The sequence below is a fragment of the Corythoichthys intestinalis genome, chromosome 20 (assembly GCF_030265065.1).
Source record: "Corythoichthys intestinalis isolate RoL2023-P3 chromosome 20, ASM3026506v1, whole genome shotgun sequence".
Lineage (NCBI taxonomy): Eukaryota > Metazoa > Chordata > Actinopteri > Syngnathiformes > Syngnathidae > Corythoichthys > Corythoichthys intestinalis.
Window position 1 is genome coordinate 27,078,107 of NC_080414.1, and position 14,435 is coordinate 27,092,541.

At 38.0% G+C, this 14,435-nt stretch overlaps 1 protein-coding gene across 2 annotated transcripts in view; it reads left to right on the top strand.

The window, feature by feature from the left end:
• The window catches only part of LOC130909007 (kinesin-1 heavy chain-like), a 59,089-nt gene that overhangs the window by 14,352 nt on the left and 30,302 nt on the right, over nucleotides 1-14,435 (top strand). For both annotated transcript variants that reach the window (XM_057825043.1, XM_057825042.1), the window contains exons 2-7: nucleotides 1,182-1,269; nucleotides 2,338-2,411; nucleotides 2,495-2,599; nucleotides 2,700-2,748; nucleotides 7,480-7,535; nucleotides 11,209-11,296. In XM_057825043.1, the coding sequence (XP_057681026.1) occupies nucleotides 1,182-1,269; nucleotides 2,338-2,411; nucleotides 2,495-2,599; nucleotides 2,700-2,748; nucleotides 7,480-7,535; nucleotides 11,209-11,296 (460 nt within the window). The remainder of the gene's footprint in view (nucleotides 1-1,181; nucleotides 1,270-2,337; nucleotides 2,412-2,494; nucleotides 2,600-2,699; nucleotides 2,749-7,479; nucleotides 7,536-11,208; nucleotides 11,297-14,435) is intronic.

A 14,435-nucleotide genomic window follows, 5' to 3' on the forward strand; every position in this document is an offset into this window, starting at 1 on the left:
ACTGTATGTGTGTGCGTCATGCATGCACTGTGTGCGTCATGCACACACTGTGCGTGCATGCGTTCTTTCAATCCATATACTGGTAGACTTCGAATATAAGACTAAACGGGGTATATTAATGTCTGTAATTTGTGTCCTCTTTTTGCAAATCAAAATATGATGACCCTGGAATGACATACAGCCAGCATGTGTAGTCATTTGTTTTGATGCTTCTGCACATGCGGGTCAGTTTGCTCAGCGCATGTCAGACTGTGAATTAGGCTAGATATATACCGCAGGTCTTAATGCACAAATCCATTTTTTTCGTGTTTTTCCAACTCGAGTGAGTCATTAACTTGTCGGCCTGAATGGAAAAAGTTGCATAGAAGTGGACGGACAATCTTAAATCCAATCTCGGTCGCTTTCATCTGTTGTTAAAATTCGATCTGAGCCACATTTTTCCAGAATGTGGCTGCGGTCTGAATTGTCAAGTCCCCCAAATTGGAATTCATGCAGCAATTACCAGAAAGCAAGAGAGACTGAGTGCTACAGTAGCTGTGCATTAGCGTTAGCGCCTAGCTTGAACGCGGCTTTTGGGGAAGAGGCTGGCTTGACAAGTCATAAAAAAATAAAATGGGTTGAGTTTAGCCTGAGGATGTTCGGTTTTCTCTCTGCTCCAAATGAGCAATATTTCAAGATATTTCAAGACACAGCCAGGAGTCTGGAAAAACTGCCCGTATGTGTGTTTGTGCGTCATTTGTTTTGATGCTCCTGCGCATGCGGGTCAGTTTACTCGGCGCATCTCGGATTGCGAATTAGTGCGCATGCGTGATACCTGAACAGGCTCATTGGACAAAGGCAGTCTGAACGGGCACGCAAAAAAACCCCAAAAAAAACAGATATGACAAAAAATAGGAATTGGGCATTAAGACCTGCAGTGTGAACTTAGCCTAAGTAGCCTGTTTCCTGTACTCATCACCAAAACAAAATGGGAAATTATTTTGGAAAAGATATAATTGCAAAGCGTTTGCTCCTGGTTTACTATAAAGTCTGTAAGTCCGTATTCATCTGCAGTAAAATTATAAATGGCTTAATAAGTTGTTTAACAACAACCACAATCATTTACTTTGGCAGATGAGGGTACACGATAAGTAGGGGGCCCTCCTGAGTACAAATAAATAACATGTATTCTTTATTTCCAGGGCAAACCCTACTACTTTGACCGTGTATTCCAGTCCAATACTACTCAGGTGCAATTCTACAATGCTGTGGCCCAGAAGATTGTCAAGGGTGAGATGGAATTCAGTGCTTATATTTATGTAAATACAGAAGAGTTAAGCATTCAATCCAATATATATGGCGGAAAACACTCAGGTGACTTGAAGTTTCACTCTGAGACCCCCAATTTGACCAAATTTCAAAATTGTCCTAGATGCGTGTGTGATACATCATTGGAAAGCTTAAAATCTCAATTTTCTGGGGGAAGAAATATTTTGAACAGGAGGGCATTTAAAAAAATTAATTAAAAAAAAAAAAAAAAAAAAAAGCAGCAAAACCCTACCTGGAAGGGAGACACCATGATTTTGAGATATTGTCGAGTACTTACCTTGTTTTGATCCAAAAACTCCATGTAGCATGTATCATCGAGTGTCAAGACACAGATGTGAGTGGCCACAGCCGAATTTTTGGAGGGATTTTATGCATAGGTGAAACATTGTCATATAACAAGGGTCGTGATGGAGAAATCGCAGAGATCAAGGAGTGGTCGAGATATTCTTTTTCATATTTTTACCCTTTTTTTTCATTTTTTCTTTGTTTGGATCAATTATTTATCTTCTAACATATTGGGGAAAATACAACAGTAACAAAAGAATACAATTAATCGATAGTTATGAGGTAGATATATGTGACTTTTTTTACAGACGCCATTTTTTTCAGTGTGACGTAAATTATTTAAAAGTTTAAAATATGCGAGTGAATAATTTTTTAAAGTCTTTTTTTTTGTATGAAATATTAGACATCAATTAATGATTCTAAGAAAAAAAATGACTGACATTTTGATTAATAAATATAATTACTTACCTTCTTTTTATGGCTGGGTTGAAATAAGCGGTTGTGCGACGTCTGTAAACTGGGGTTTCCAGGGTAAAGGGGACACATTAAAAATAGTTCAGGGACATAATGCGCCATGAATCTGCTATGGCAGCATACAGACATTGTTTTATCAAACACAACAGTTCTTTTGGCTTAAAATACAGCAGTTTATTTTAAAGACGAGTGCAAGAGCAGAAACTGCTTTTTCAGTCTTGTCTGTGTTTTCCGCCATATTTATATGTATATATATATTTTTTTATGTAGATGTCCTCGGGGGCTACAATGGTACAATCTTTGCTTATGGACAGACGTCCTCTGGTAAAACACACACAATGGAGGTACTGTAGTACCATGATACTGTAACACGGCAAAAATTTCTAAATAACTGTAATGTAGGTATATTTCCTTCTTTCTGCTAAAGGGCAATCTTCATGACGGCGACATGATGGGAATCATTCCCAGAATCGTTGGGGATATTTTTAATTATATTTATTCAATGGATGAGAACCTGGAGTTTCACATAAAAGTAAGTCATTCATTTCATCACGAATTAAATTTGCACTTAAAATTGCATCTGATGGGAGTTTTTTTTTGTTTTTTGTTTTTTTAATTTTATTTTATTTTAGGTCTCTTATTTTGAAATTTACCTGGACAAAATCAAAGACTTGCTGGATGGTATGAATGACTTTTGGTTTATGGAAAGCTATTTGGAGCTCTTTATTCAAATATCTTTGATATGCATTTCTCGGTATATGTACTGATAGTATTTGTCAGTACGAAGAGGATTATTCACGACTTGTGTGTCGAATAAATGTCTTTTCTCCAAACACTTTTGGTGCATATTTATGTATTTACACCAGACGATTAAGGTATGTCTATGTATTAGTCAGCACAAGTTATCTTCTGGATCCTACTGTGTAAAAATGATCTTAAATGTGCCAAACAAATGCTTGGACATTTCAGTCAAATAACATAAAAACAAAACTGTGCTATACAGTGATCCCTCGCTATATTGGGCTTCAAACTTACGGTATTCCATCGCTGATTTTTTTTTTTTTTTTCAATTAAAATAAATAAATAAATAAATAAATACAGTATTTTATTAAGAAATTATAAGATATATGCATGTATACGAGTAGTAATCATTTTATTTTATATACATGTAATTTATATCATTATAATTACATTTAAAGGGGGAAGTGACGTATGCCGAAAAGCAGTCAGCATATTTGTTTTTTTTTTGTTTTTTTGTTTTTTTGTTCCTGCCATTCTCCTCAAAGGTAGTTTCGGTGAAAACGATACAGACCCCCTCAATATATAAAAGAGGTGTCATCCAAATAGTTGTCAGTCGACATATTATCACAAATGTTATGAAAATATTTTATAAAGGTTGAAAAGTTACATAGTGTTGCTTTAAAAACCATTTATCAAAACATATATATACATAAAGGGTTTTATTTTATTTTTGTTTTGAATTATAATTTAGGTAAAAAAGAGGTATTATATGTGTTTCCAATGCTGTTAAATCTGAAAAAATACATAGAACACACCCTCCCAAAAAAATTTTCAATTTAAATAAGCTCCGCCTCTACTTCGCGGATTTTTATTTTCGCGGGTGGGGGCGGGGGGATTCCCCATTAACTGCGAAAAGCAAGAGATCACTGTCCTGCTTTTGAATTTACTTTTAAATTATTGATTGATTCATTGATTGATTGATTGGTTTGTGTGAGGGCCTTTCCCATCTCTTATGGTGCAAGTGTGCAGAAATGTCATACAGTAATTTCCAGGGGAGAAATTGGCTAGAATTTGTTGCCGGAACTCCCCGACGTGAAGGTCGCTCCAGAGTAGTGTTGTATCGGTCGTGAACGATTCGTTCTTTTTGAACGAATTGTTTGGGTGAACGAGACCGAACTAATCATCTTCTGCACTGATTCGTTCTATGAAGTTGGGTCCCTTGTTATCTGCGTGGGAGGGCGTTGAGCAAGCAGCAGCGTCTACTGACATAGCACACGACCAATCAGACGCCAGCCTCATCGCGGGCAGGGGAGGGAGCGGAAACAGAATCAGGGCATCTGTCACTCACTTCCACGTGTGGCCAATAAGCAGCCAGCATGCAGGCAGGGGGCAAGACTGAGTTATGTCACTTCCCGTTCACTGACTCTCCGTCCTACCGAGAATGCTTAGATGATTCGTTCTGCTAGACTGCTACGCTAATTTATAGTCAGCCTACACCGGCAGTCACGCAGCAGCGCTGCGGCAGTGAACGAGCTAAGGACTGAAAGGAAAGGGCTTTATCAATTATTCTTTCATGTTGAGCCTATCATATGCTACTCAAATGCACAAAAATCACCACATAAACACAGTGAGCAAAGTTTACTGTGCTTTTCTCGACAGACTCGAGACTACATATGACGACATTGTATCCACTTTACAGTACGTTAAAACTTTCGCCAGTAGCTTCAAGGCGAAAAGGCTGAGCTATGGATACGTCGCGGGGGCAGGCGAGAAAGCTGTCAAGAGACTAGCTGGACTTCAGGGTAGCGAAATTTATCTAATCTGTGCCCATGGAAAATGACTATTTAGTATGATCACCATAATACTGATTTGCTATGAAACGGTAGTTTCATGACATATTTTCCTGAGTTTTTTTTTTTTTTTTTTTCCCGTGTCACAGCTTGTCGGGTTGGGGCGCAAATTAATTAATGTTGAGTCCATCAGTCCATCCTGTGCAACTAAAGCGACCAAAAATTAAACGCGGGGAGGTAGGATGTATATATACATGTATGTCTCCATTTTCTTAACATACCAATGAGAGTGGAATGGTTACATTGTAAAGAGCAAACGATTCTCTTTTCTTCAGCATTTGGCGATCTGAGATCGGGAGGGGATGACTGCGTGGAGTTGATGGGATTATTTATATATTAATACCAGTGCAAAAATGACATTTCAACACAATTTTTAGGTAATATTTTTTCGAGTGTTGTTTTATTTATTTATTTTCGTGTCAGAGAAGCCAAATAAGAATAATAATAATACATTTTATTTATAACGCTGATTTAATATTTATTAATATACATAATAAATTGATTAATTATTAATATTTTTTATATTTTCTTATTTGTGTACAATAAATCTCACTCAACCGGAAAAAATAGCCGAAGACAGTTTATTTAAATTCCACATTTATTTGTTCTTCAGCCGAAATGATTTGGTGGTATATCAAATGGCTTTCACGAGCAGCCAGCTCACGTAAACACGCATTTAAACTACGAATACGGAGGGGAGCGTACACGTAATTTAGCGTGATTGAAAAAGTTTGTGCTTAAAAAAAGGGGAAATGTTTAACCATTTCCTATATCAAAGTGAAGCAAGCACAAGCCATGGCTTTGATCCCATAGAAATATGATAGACGCGGAAATTCTCATTGCTGCAGCGGCTGGGCTGCAAAGACGAGGAAGTGGAAAAAAAAAAAAGAAAGAAAAACACAGTCTGTCACTCACTTCTGAATCTACGAAGAGAGCGGCCAATGAAAAGCCTGTGTACTGTGCAAGAGGGGGAGGGACCAAGCCTTCCTGTTCAGTTATATATGCTAAGCGGTCTTTGGTGATTCGTTTGGCAACGTCACTTCCCGTTCACTGACCGAACTATTCATTTGGGCGGTTGTGGTTGGGGGGGATGAGGAGGGCGAACGATTCGTTGAACGATTTGTTTGAACGAATCTTTTTACTAAACGAACTGGAATTGATTCGTTTCCTCAGGTGAACGACTTTTCCCATCACTACTCCAGAGCCAAAACATTTTTTTCTTCTGATTAAAAAAAAAAAAAAAAAAAATTATGGGGGTTAAACCTCTTAAACTATTGAAATGCAAAGAAAACTGTTTTAGCACAGTTATTTCCATAACACATACAAAAACCGATGTTCATTCAAAATTGTATTTTTTCAATGATTTGCAAAATAAAAGTTAACAAAAGCAGCAATAACCCCAACCTCCATCTCCTAATCTTTATTTTCCCTCATTTCCTCACATACTAAATGCCAAATCTCAATTTCAACTACTTAAGAACATAGGCTGTATATTAAAAATTGAAGTTAATCTTTTACCGGAACAGCATTCCGGCCCTGAATCTTATACCGGAACTGCGTTCTGGCTCTGAATCTTATATGATCACTGCGTTCCTGACCGTTCTGGCCCACTTTCACCCCTGGTAATAAAGTTAATACAGTGATCCCTCGTTTTTCGCCGTTAACGGGGACCAGAACCTGCCACGATAAGTGAAAAACCGCACAGTAATGCTATATGCTACAGTTATGTGACTAACTCTTAATAGCTGTGTTACGTTAACATACCGGCCACATTCGCATTTCGTTGTTAATGAATCATGTAACATTATCATACTGTACACTTATTTAGCATGTTGTTCTCTATTGTATTTTTATTTTAATTTACCTTTCGAGATGACATATCTGCTTTATGTGTTGGATTTTATCAAGTAAATTTCCCCAAAAAATGCGACTTATACTCCAGAGCAACTTATATACCTGTATGTTTTTTTTCCTCTTCGTTGGGCATTTTATGGCTGGTGCAACTTAACACTCAGGTGCGACTTAGTCCAAAAAATACAGTATGTGTGTGTATTCAATGTATTTATTCAGATTTAGCATTGGAAAGAGATACAAAGAAGACGTTGTTTTCACTTTTTAAGTAAAATTTAAAAAATAAAAATAAAAACTTTGTGTATATGTATTTTTAAATGGTTTTTAAGCACTTCAAATGTAGTACAGTTAATTATGATAAGTTTTGAACATGTTACTGTCCCAACAAAATTAATTTTAATCAAGAATAAAGCAGAAAAATGCTTGTCTTTATTAAATGCTTTAGTGAGTGAATCCACTCAAATCCGCTCAAGCTGCTCACTTACAATGAATTGCCACAGCAACTGTTTAACAAGTTAAACGATGATTGACGCATAAGACGCTTTGAGGCTTCAGCTTCCAAGCATCTGTGGCAAGATCAAACATTAAACGTCTGTCATCATTGTTAACTTTAATAAGAAACTCCAGTGCACTACCTGACCAACAAAGAGCAACAGGAGGGACAGTGAGACTACGTGATCGGCCCGGTACGGCTCATCTCTATTTTTTGTTTATCAATTGAAAAAGAAATCTGCGATGGAATGAGGGCACGAAGCTTATTGGAATTAAATATTCCAACTAGTCCGTCCAGTAGTACATATTATTGATTCTACTACTACAAATTGCCCCAGTAATAAGGAAAAGGTATACTTAAATATCAAGAATTTCCAAGAAATGCTCAAACTGCTTTCCATACACTTTTCAAATTGTGTCCATGATGGCAATTGGCATGATTGATGAACAAGATTTCTATTTTCTTCCTTTTCAACAGTAACAAAGACCAATCTTTCAGTCCATGAGGATAAAAACAGGGTGCCCTATGTAAAGGTAAAATGTGTGTGATGCTATTTCTGTCATGTAACCTACAGCATGTATGGCTCGGCCATGTCACTCAATGATTAATCACCACAGTCAACCCTCCAAAAATGATCACACAGCAGGCAGTGCTGGCATATTAATTTGGCCACTCAAAATATTGAGCCTTTTTGCCCCAAAGGGAGTATTTACTTTTTTGGCAGTCGTGTGTTGATTCACTTTGAGCAAAGACCAAATATAATCATACAAGCTATACACTGACTACTTCACATTACTGTATAGCAAGTGTATTTTCTTCCATGTACAGTAAATGGTGGGTGGTCTACGGTACTCACTTTTTGTGATGTAAAGCATACAATGATAAAACATACACTCCTAACATACAGTGCTGGCTAAAAGAATTGGCACCCCTGCAATTCTGTCAGATAATGCACAATTTCTCCCAGAAAATGATTGCAATTACAAATCCTTTGGTAGTAATATCTTCATTTATTTTGCTTACAATGAAAGAACCCTCAGCCAAATACTTGGTAGCACAACCTTTAGACAAAATAACTGCAAACAACCGCTGCCAGTATCTATCAATGAGTTTCTTACAATGCTCTGCTGGAATTTTAGACCATTCTTCTTTGGCCAACTGCTCCAGGTCTTGACATTTGAAGGGTGCCTTCTTCAAACTGACATTTTCAGATCTCTCCACAAGTCTTCTATGGGATTAAGGTCTGGACTCATTGCTGGCCACTTTAGACGTCTCCAGTGCTTTCTCTCAAACCATTTTCTAGTGCACTTTGAGGTGTATTTTGGGTCATTGTCCTGCTGGAAGACCCATGACCTCTGAGGGAGACCCAGATTTCTCACACGAGGCCCTACATTATGCTGCAAAATTTGTTGCTAGTCTTCAGACTTCAAAATGCCATGCACACAGTCAAGCAGTCCAGTGCCAGAGGCAGCAAAGCAGCCCCAAAACATCAGGGAACTGTTTGTTTGACTGTGGGGACTGTGTTCTTTTCTTCGATGGCCTCTTTTTATCCTTTAACCCTTTAACACCGAACGTGTCGGCAGCGACGAGTTTACGCATGTCGTCTTTGAAGCTTCGTCACGCTGTAATTACGTCATCCACGTGCCGCTGGTTGGTCTCATTTGAAAGTACGGAAGTTGATGTCCACAGCAGTTTTATTTGAAGTCAATCGACCAAGAAAAATGGGAGATAATGTCATTTGAGTTTTATAGTTTTATTGCACTCATACATATGCATTAAAACGCTGCATGGACCATGTATCTATCTCCATATTTCCATCGTTTCTTGTCCTTTTCAAAAACCGAAAGCAGCACAAACGACTACATATCCCAAGAGCCGTTGTGATGTCAAGAAGGACGAACCGAATGTGGACATTTTTAAAAAAATTTCCGAGCGAGGCGCCAACTAAGGAAAAGGAGACATGCGAAGCAAGCAATGGCCAGTTGGTTTGAGCGAGCGACTTTGAAACGTGCAGAATGAATCTAAAACTAAATTTAGCGCAAGCTAATGTATTATTTCATTAACTCAAGGAAGAAGATGAGCTGTAATTGTCATTGTTTTCCTGGGATGAGTCGGCATCTCGGCGAGTAGAAGTGACAGGCTGACAGCAGCGCGCAAATGGCGAAAAAGTAGGCTGTGTGATGTTGTGTGTGACGCAGCTCCGTGACCTGTTCATGCAGAAGCTTTATTGAGTTCACAAAAAAAAAAAAAAACTTGGGTCGTATGCCAGAAAAATTTGAATTGAACTGAACTACTTGTCAATATTTTTGAAAATACTTTTTTTCAATGTTGTATATATTTTTTCTTCACTATAATCTTCAATTTTCATAAAGATGAGTGTTCGAGAAGCTTGATTGCATGTACGTATATACTTTAGATAAGGTGATGTGTATAATGCCTAACTTCACAAAGAGATATCCTCCAAACCCTTTTTGTGTTAGATGATATATATATTTTTTTCCTCACTATTTTGCACTGTATATAACCCGTTTTGACCATAGTATGTGTAAAGGCCAAAAACGCCTATGACCATACTTGCTGTTTGTGTTGAAGTGTCAAACATAAAACTATTAATCTTATTTTTTTCTATTGAATGTTTATCCTAACAAGTAGAATAAATATTATCAAGCTTCAAAACGGTTGGTCGAGCATGTTTGGTTGTCAATGGAACATTAACATTACAAATTTTGAAAAAATATTTTGGAATTTTTTGTCTTTTTGGGTCCAAAATGTGGATTATAATTGGTCAGGGAAGAAAACAACAGTTTGGACATGAGGTTCAAGGTGTCCTTAAAAAAGGGACCCAACTTGGCCATTGTGAACAATTTTTTCTTTGAAATATAAAGGCAACATCAAATGCATGCAAATTCGGCCAAAATAGGCATAGGTGTTAAAGGGTTAAACTCTATGTTGATGGCTTTTCCCAGAAAGCTCTACTTTTGTCTTCCAAAACGTGTTTTGCTTTCAGGTAAGGTTTGGCAAACTCCAGCCTGGCTTTTTTTATGACCATAGACCATAGAGCCCCTTTTCATTCAGATGCCGACGAATAGTACGGGTTGACACTGTTGTACCCTTGGACTGCGGGACAGCTTGAACTTGTTTGGATGTTAGTCGATGTTTTTCTTTTCCGTCCACATCTACGAAGTTTAGCCACAGTGACGTGGGCTTTACACTTATTGATGACACTCCGCCCGGTAGACACAGGAACATCAGGTGTTTGGAGATGGACTTGTAGCTTTGAGATTGCCCATGCTTCTTCACAATTTTGCTTCTCAAGTCCTCAGACAGTTCTTTGGTCTTCTTTGTTTTCTCCACGCTCAGCGTGGTACACGCAAGGACACAGGACAGAGGTTGAGTCAACTTTAATCCATTTTAACTGGCTGCAAGTGTGATTTAGTTATTGCCACCACCTGTTATGTGCCACAGGTACGTAATTGATGCTGCTATTACACAAATTAGGGAAGCATTATATGATTTTCAAACGGATGCCAATACTTTTGTCTGCCCATTTCTGGAGTTTTGTGTAAAATGATGATGATTCAATTTTTTTCCCCACTCTGTTTTGTGTATTTTCATTACAAGCAAAATAGTTCACCAAAGCATTTGTAATTGCAATCATTTTCTGGGAGAAATTGAGCACTATTTGACAGAATTGCAGGGGTGCCAATACTTTTGGCCAGTACTGTACCCAATTGCTATTCCCTCTGTAAACATAATTAATAAAGTTAAGTCAAGCACTTACTTGGCATTGTATTGTATGGGTGTGACAAAATATTGAAATGATGATATATCATAATACTTTTTATCCCAAAAGGTTATCGATATGCTCTTGCCAAGAATCAGTATATCGTTTTATAAAGGGGTCAATGTTTAAAAATAAAAAGGAACCGACAAGTTGCTACCAAAATTCCACCATAATAGTTTCCCTGTTAACAGTATGGCTGCTATTGACGGCACATAACTTGTGTACAGTTCAGATACATTTTGTTTTTATGTGAAGTAAAATGAAAAATACTTTCTGCTTCATGTTTCCTTTGACAAGCATCACTCAGACAATATGATTGGTCACAGCTCCTGGTACTAATAAGTGCTTCTCTGTCAAGCCAGCCTGCTAAAGGGGCTGTTTAACATGTCTCCCTGTGCCTTGTGATGCGCATGTGTCCCCAGGGGTGTACCGAGCGCTTCGTGTGCAGTCCTGATGAAGTCATGGATGCCATTGATGAAGGCAAAAACAACAGAAGCGTGGCTGTCACAAGTGAGTTTGTGCGGTGCTTCTGCCTCTCATGGGTTCAACCTCACCGAGTCTCCTGACTGTTCTGCGCCAAATAAAAGGCTTTCAGTGCACAACTGCAATAAAGTAGGCTTGCCTGTACATGGGGGATGGATCAAGTCATGTGGTAAATCTAATTATGGGTGATTAGTGTGGAAAAAAAAAAAAAAAACGGCTTTAATTGTCTCCGTTGGCAATTACTATTAAGCACTTTCACACCTATGGAATATTTAGTCTCATAGACCTCATAACCTATTGACATGACATGGGAAACGGGGCCTATTTTCAAAAACTTCAAATATTTTCAAAACCAAAGCTGCTACCAACCTAAAACCAAAACAGGCACCTACCTTAGCCATATTTGAGTCTTCATGAGCGCGGAATCAAACGATTCAAAGTCGTTCCCTTATAAAATCCTGATTAATTATTTTTTATATAAGTATAACATAACTTAAAATGGCTATAAAAGTCTCTCATTTTATGCTAAATGCAAAAAAATCTCCAAATGCAGATAGTCACTTATATTTTCAGGATCAATAGCAATATTTAATATATACTTTAAGTTTTTGACCGAAATAGCAACTTTTATTTTATTTTTTTCAACAGCTAATAAATCTAACATTTGAAACGTAATACTTGAGGTAAAGATGCAGAATCAATTATAAAAAATATGTAAATAGATTATTAATACTATATACAATCACAACTTAATATAGAATAGAATGGCTTTTTATAATCATTATACACTATATACTGTTAGCGAATGAGGCTAGCCGCCACCAGGCATAAACAGAGGTTTTCGGCAAAAATTCATGAGAATAAATGCTTAAATCCCCAAATTATTCATAAATATGGTATATGGATGTAAAACAGTCAAGATTCTTGGTTAAAAGCAAAGAAATATTAGCGTTTATTTTACCTACTGTATATTGTCGAAATACAATGCTACTCTGTTAGTGAATGAGGCTAGCGGCCGTCTGGCGTAAACACAGCTTTTCTGGTGAAAATGATTGGGAATAAATGCTTAAATCCGTGAATTATTTATAGATATCGACGTAAAACAGTCTCGATTCTTGGTTCACTCATTCACTCCCAGCCATTTTCACTGGAGCAAGGCCCTTCGCTCCTGGCCGTTTTACTGGATTTTGACTGATTTTGCAAGGCCCACAGAAAATTCTGTTCTATTGTAATATAAAGATGGAAACCACCAAAAGAAAGATTAGACTCTCTTCTTTCAGCAGGAAAAAAAGTAAGTTCATGTCTTTTTCCATTCTTTAGAAATCAGCATTAGAAAATAGCTTAGTTTAAGCAATTTTCCAATTTCTGGTGAAAAAACAGAGAAATTGAGCTTTTTTGTGAAAGCATACATTTCGAACATAACTTTCGACTTTAACGTAGCTATTTTTTGCTTTAGTTACATCCCAAACATTTGAATCATGTTTTCCTTTTACAAAACATCATAAACAACAAGACAAATAGAGATTTTGATAGCAAAGTAACAATTTATTTACATATAACTAACTGAGAGATGACGCTGTTGTCGCCGAGATGACGCTGTTGCCGCGACAGCCGGGTAAACTTTTCCTTCATCGCGGCCTGTCTCAGAAAGATGAATTTTTTTTAAGCCTCTGCGGGGTCTGCTAGGCGAGCAGTACGGACTCAACGGCATCTTCCACTGCACTGGTGGTCCCGGTCGTTCTGCTCGGTCGTCCAGCGCATGGCATCCCGGGCGCCCTCTCGGTTGTTCTGCTCGGTCATCCGCCTCCTGGCATCCTTCGACCGGCGCTCCGACCGTGCGGCCCGTCCGTTCGTTGCTGTTAAATCAGGTTGCGGGTCTTACCAAATGCGCTACTGCCCTCTAGTGGCCAGTTGTATTGCTTTAAAATAGACTTTCAGCTTTGTGCTTTGGAGCTCAGTTGAATCAGAACCCAGAGGTGTCTCTTATGAAGAAAAAAAAAAACTTAAAAATGTATAAATACGTCATTGGGACACTGAAACAATTAAAAATAGAACGTATTTATACGTTTTTGGGAGCAAATGAGTTAAAATAAACCGTGCAGGTAGCATGTATTTTACGTAAATATGGCGAATGTGCGGTCTTTAAGCCTTCATGTGTAAACGAAGAAAATTTTTGAGAATAAATGCTTCAATCGCTGAATTCTTGATACATATGGACGTAAAACTGTCTTGATTCTTTATTGAAAGAGCTAAAAAACGGAAAGTTACGTATCTATTATATGTATTTGTCGAAGAATGACGCCAATGCCGGAGCGGTGCCCATTCCCCCATTGATTTTTTTTTTACCAACATTTCAAAATGCATGCATAGTACGAAAAATATGATATTTACCTTAAATCCTCGAACAAATCACTCCTGAGACAATCTTTCCTGTCTGTATGCGGTTAAGCGTTCGTAGTTCTTCCAAAATCCAAGCTTAAACCCGGCTTTGACATGACCGTGTGCCGCTTTCGACTAATTATTATTAAATGACGATTCAAGCTCGGCCCCCGATGGTAAGGCGTCACGCAGAGAATGACCATGTGTCACGTCAATAGTAACGAAGTCTATGTTAGGGCCAAAATACACCAGATGCATGATCGTTTCGGTTCCGGTCCGGTTCAGTGTTGACTGCGTGCCACGCAGTATGTCAAAAACAGGCAAATCATACTGGCTGCGCACGGCTGCGGTCGGCCAACTCCGTTCCCTAGTGACGTTTCGCGTGATCGTGCGCTATAATGTGCCATTTAAAACAACGAAAAACACACGGAGTCTATACTCATCAGAGAAGCAGAGAGAGAGCACATTTTTTCTTAATTTGCATATTGATATTTTAGTTATGTCTGTCTCTTAATTCCAGATTGACTGCATCATGTTGAGATCAGGGCTCTGTGTGTGTGTGTGTGTGTGGGGGGCCCTATTTTGCCCTCGGTTATGTCGGTGGGTTTATATCTCTGCACATTTAGAATTTATGGCACATAACATCTGATAGCGCTGTTATAAACAACTGTTAAATAATCTGTAATATTTATAAAATGGATAGCGAATTATATACTACATGAACTAAAAAACAGCGTACTTGGAATTGGTGTCTCAACACTGCAGATTCCTGTGCCCAGCGCAAACT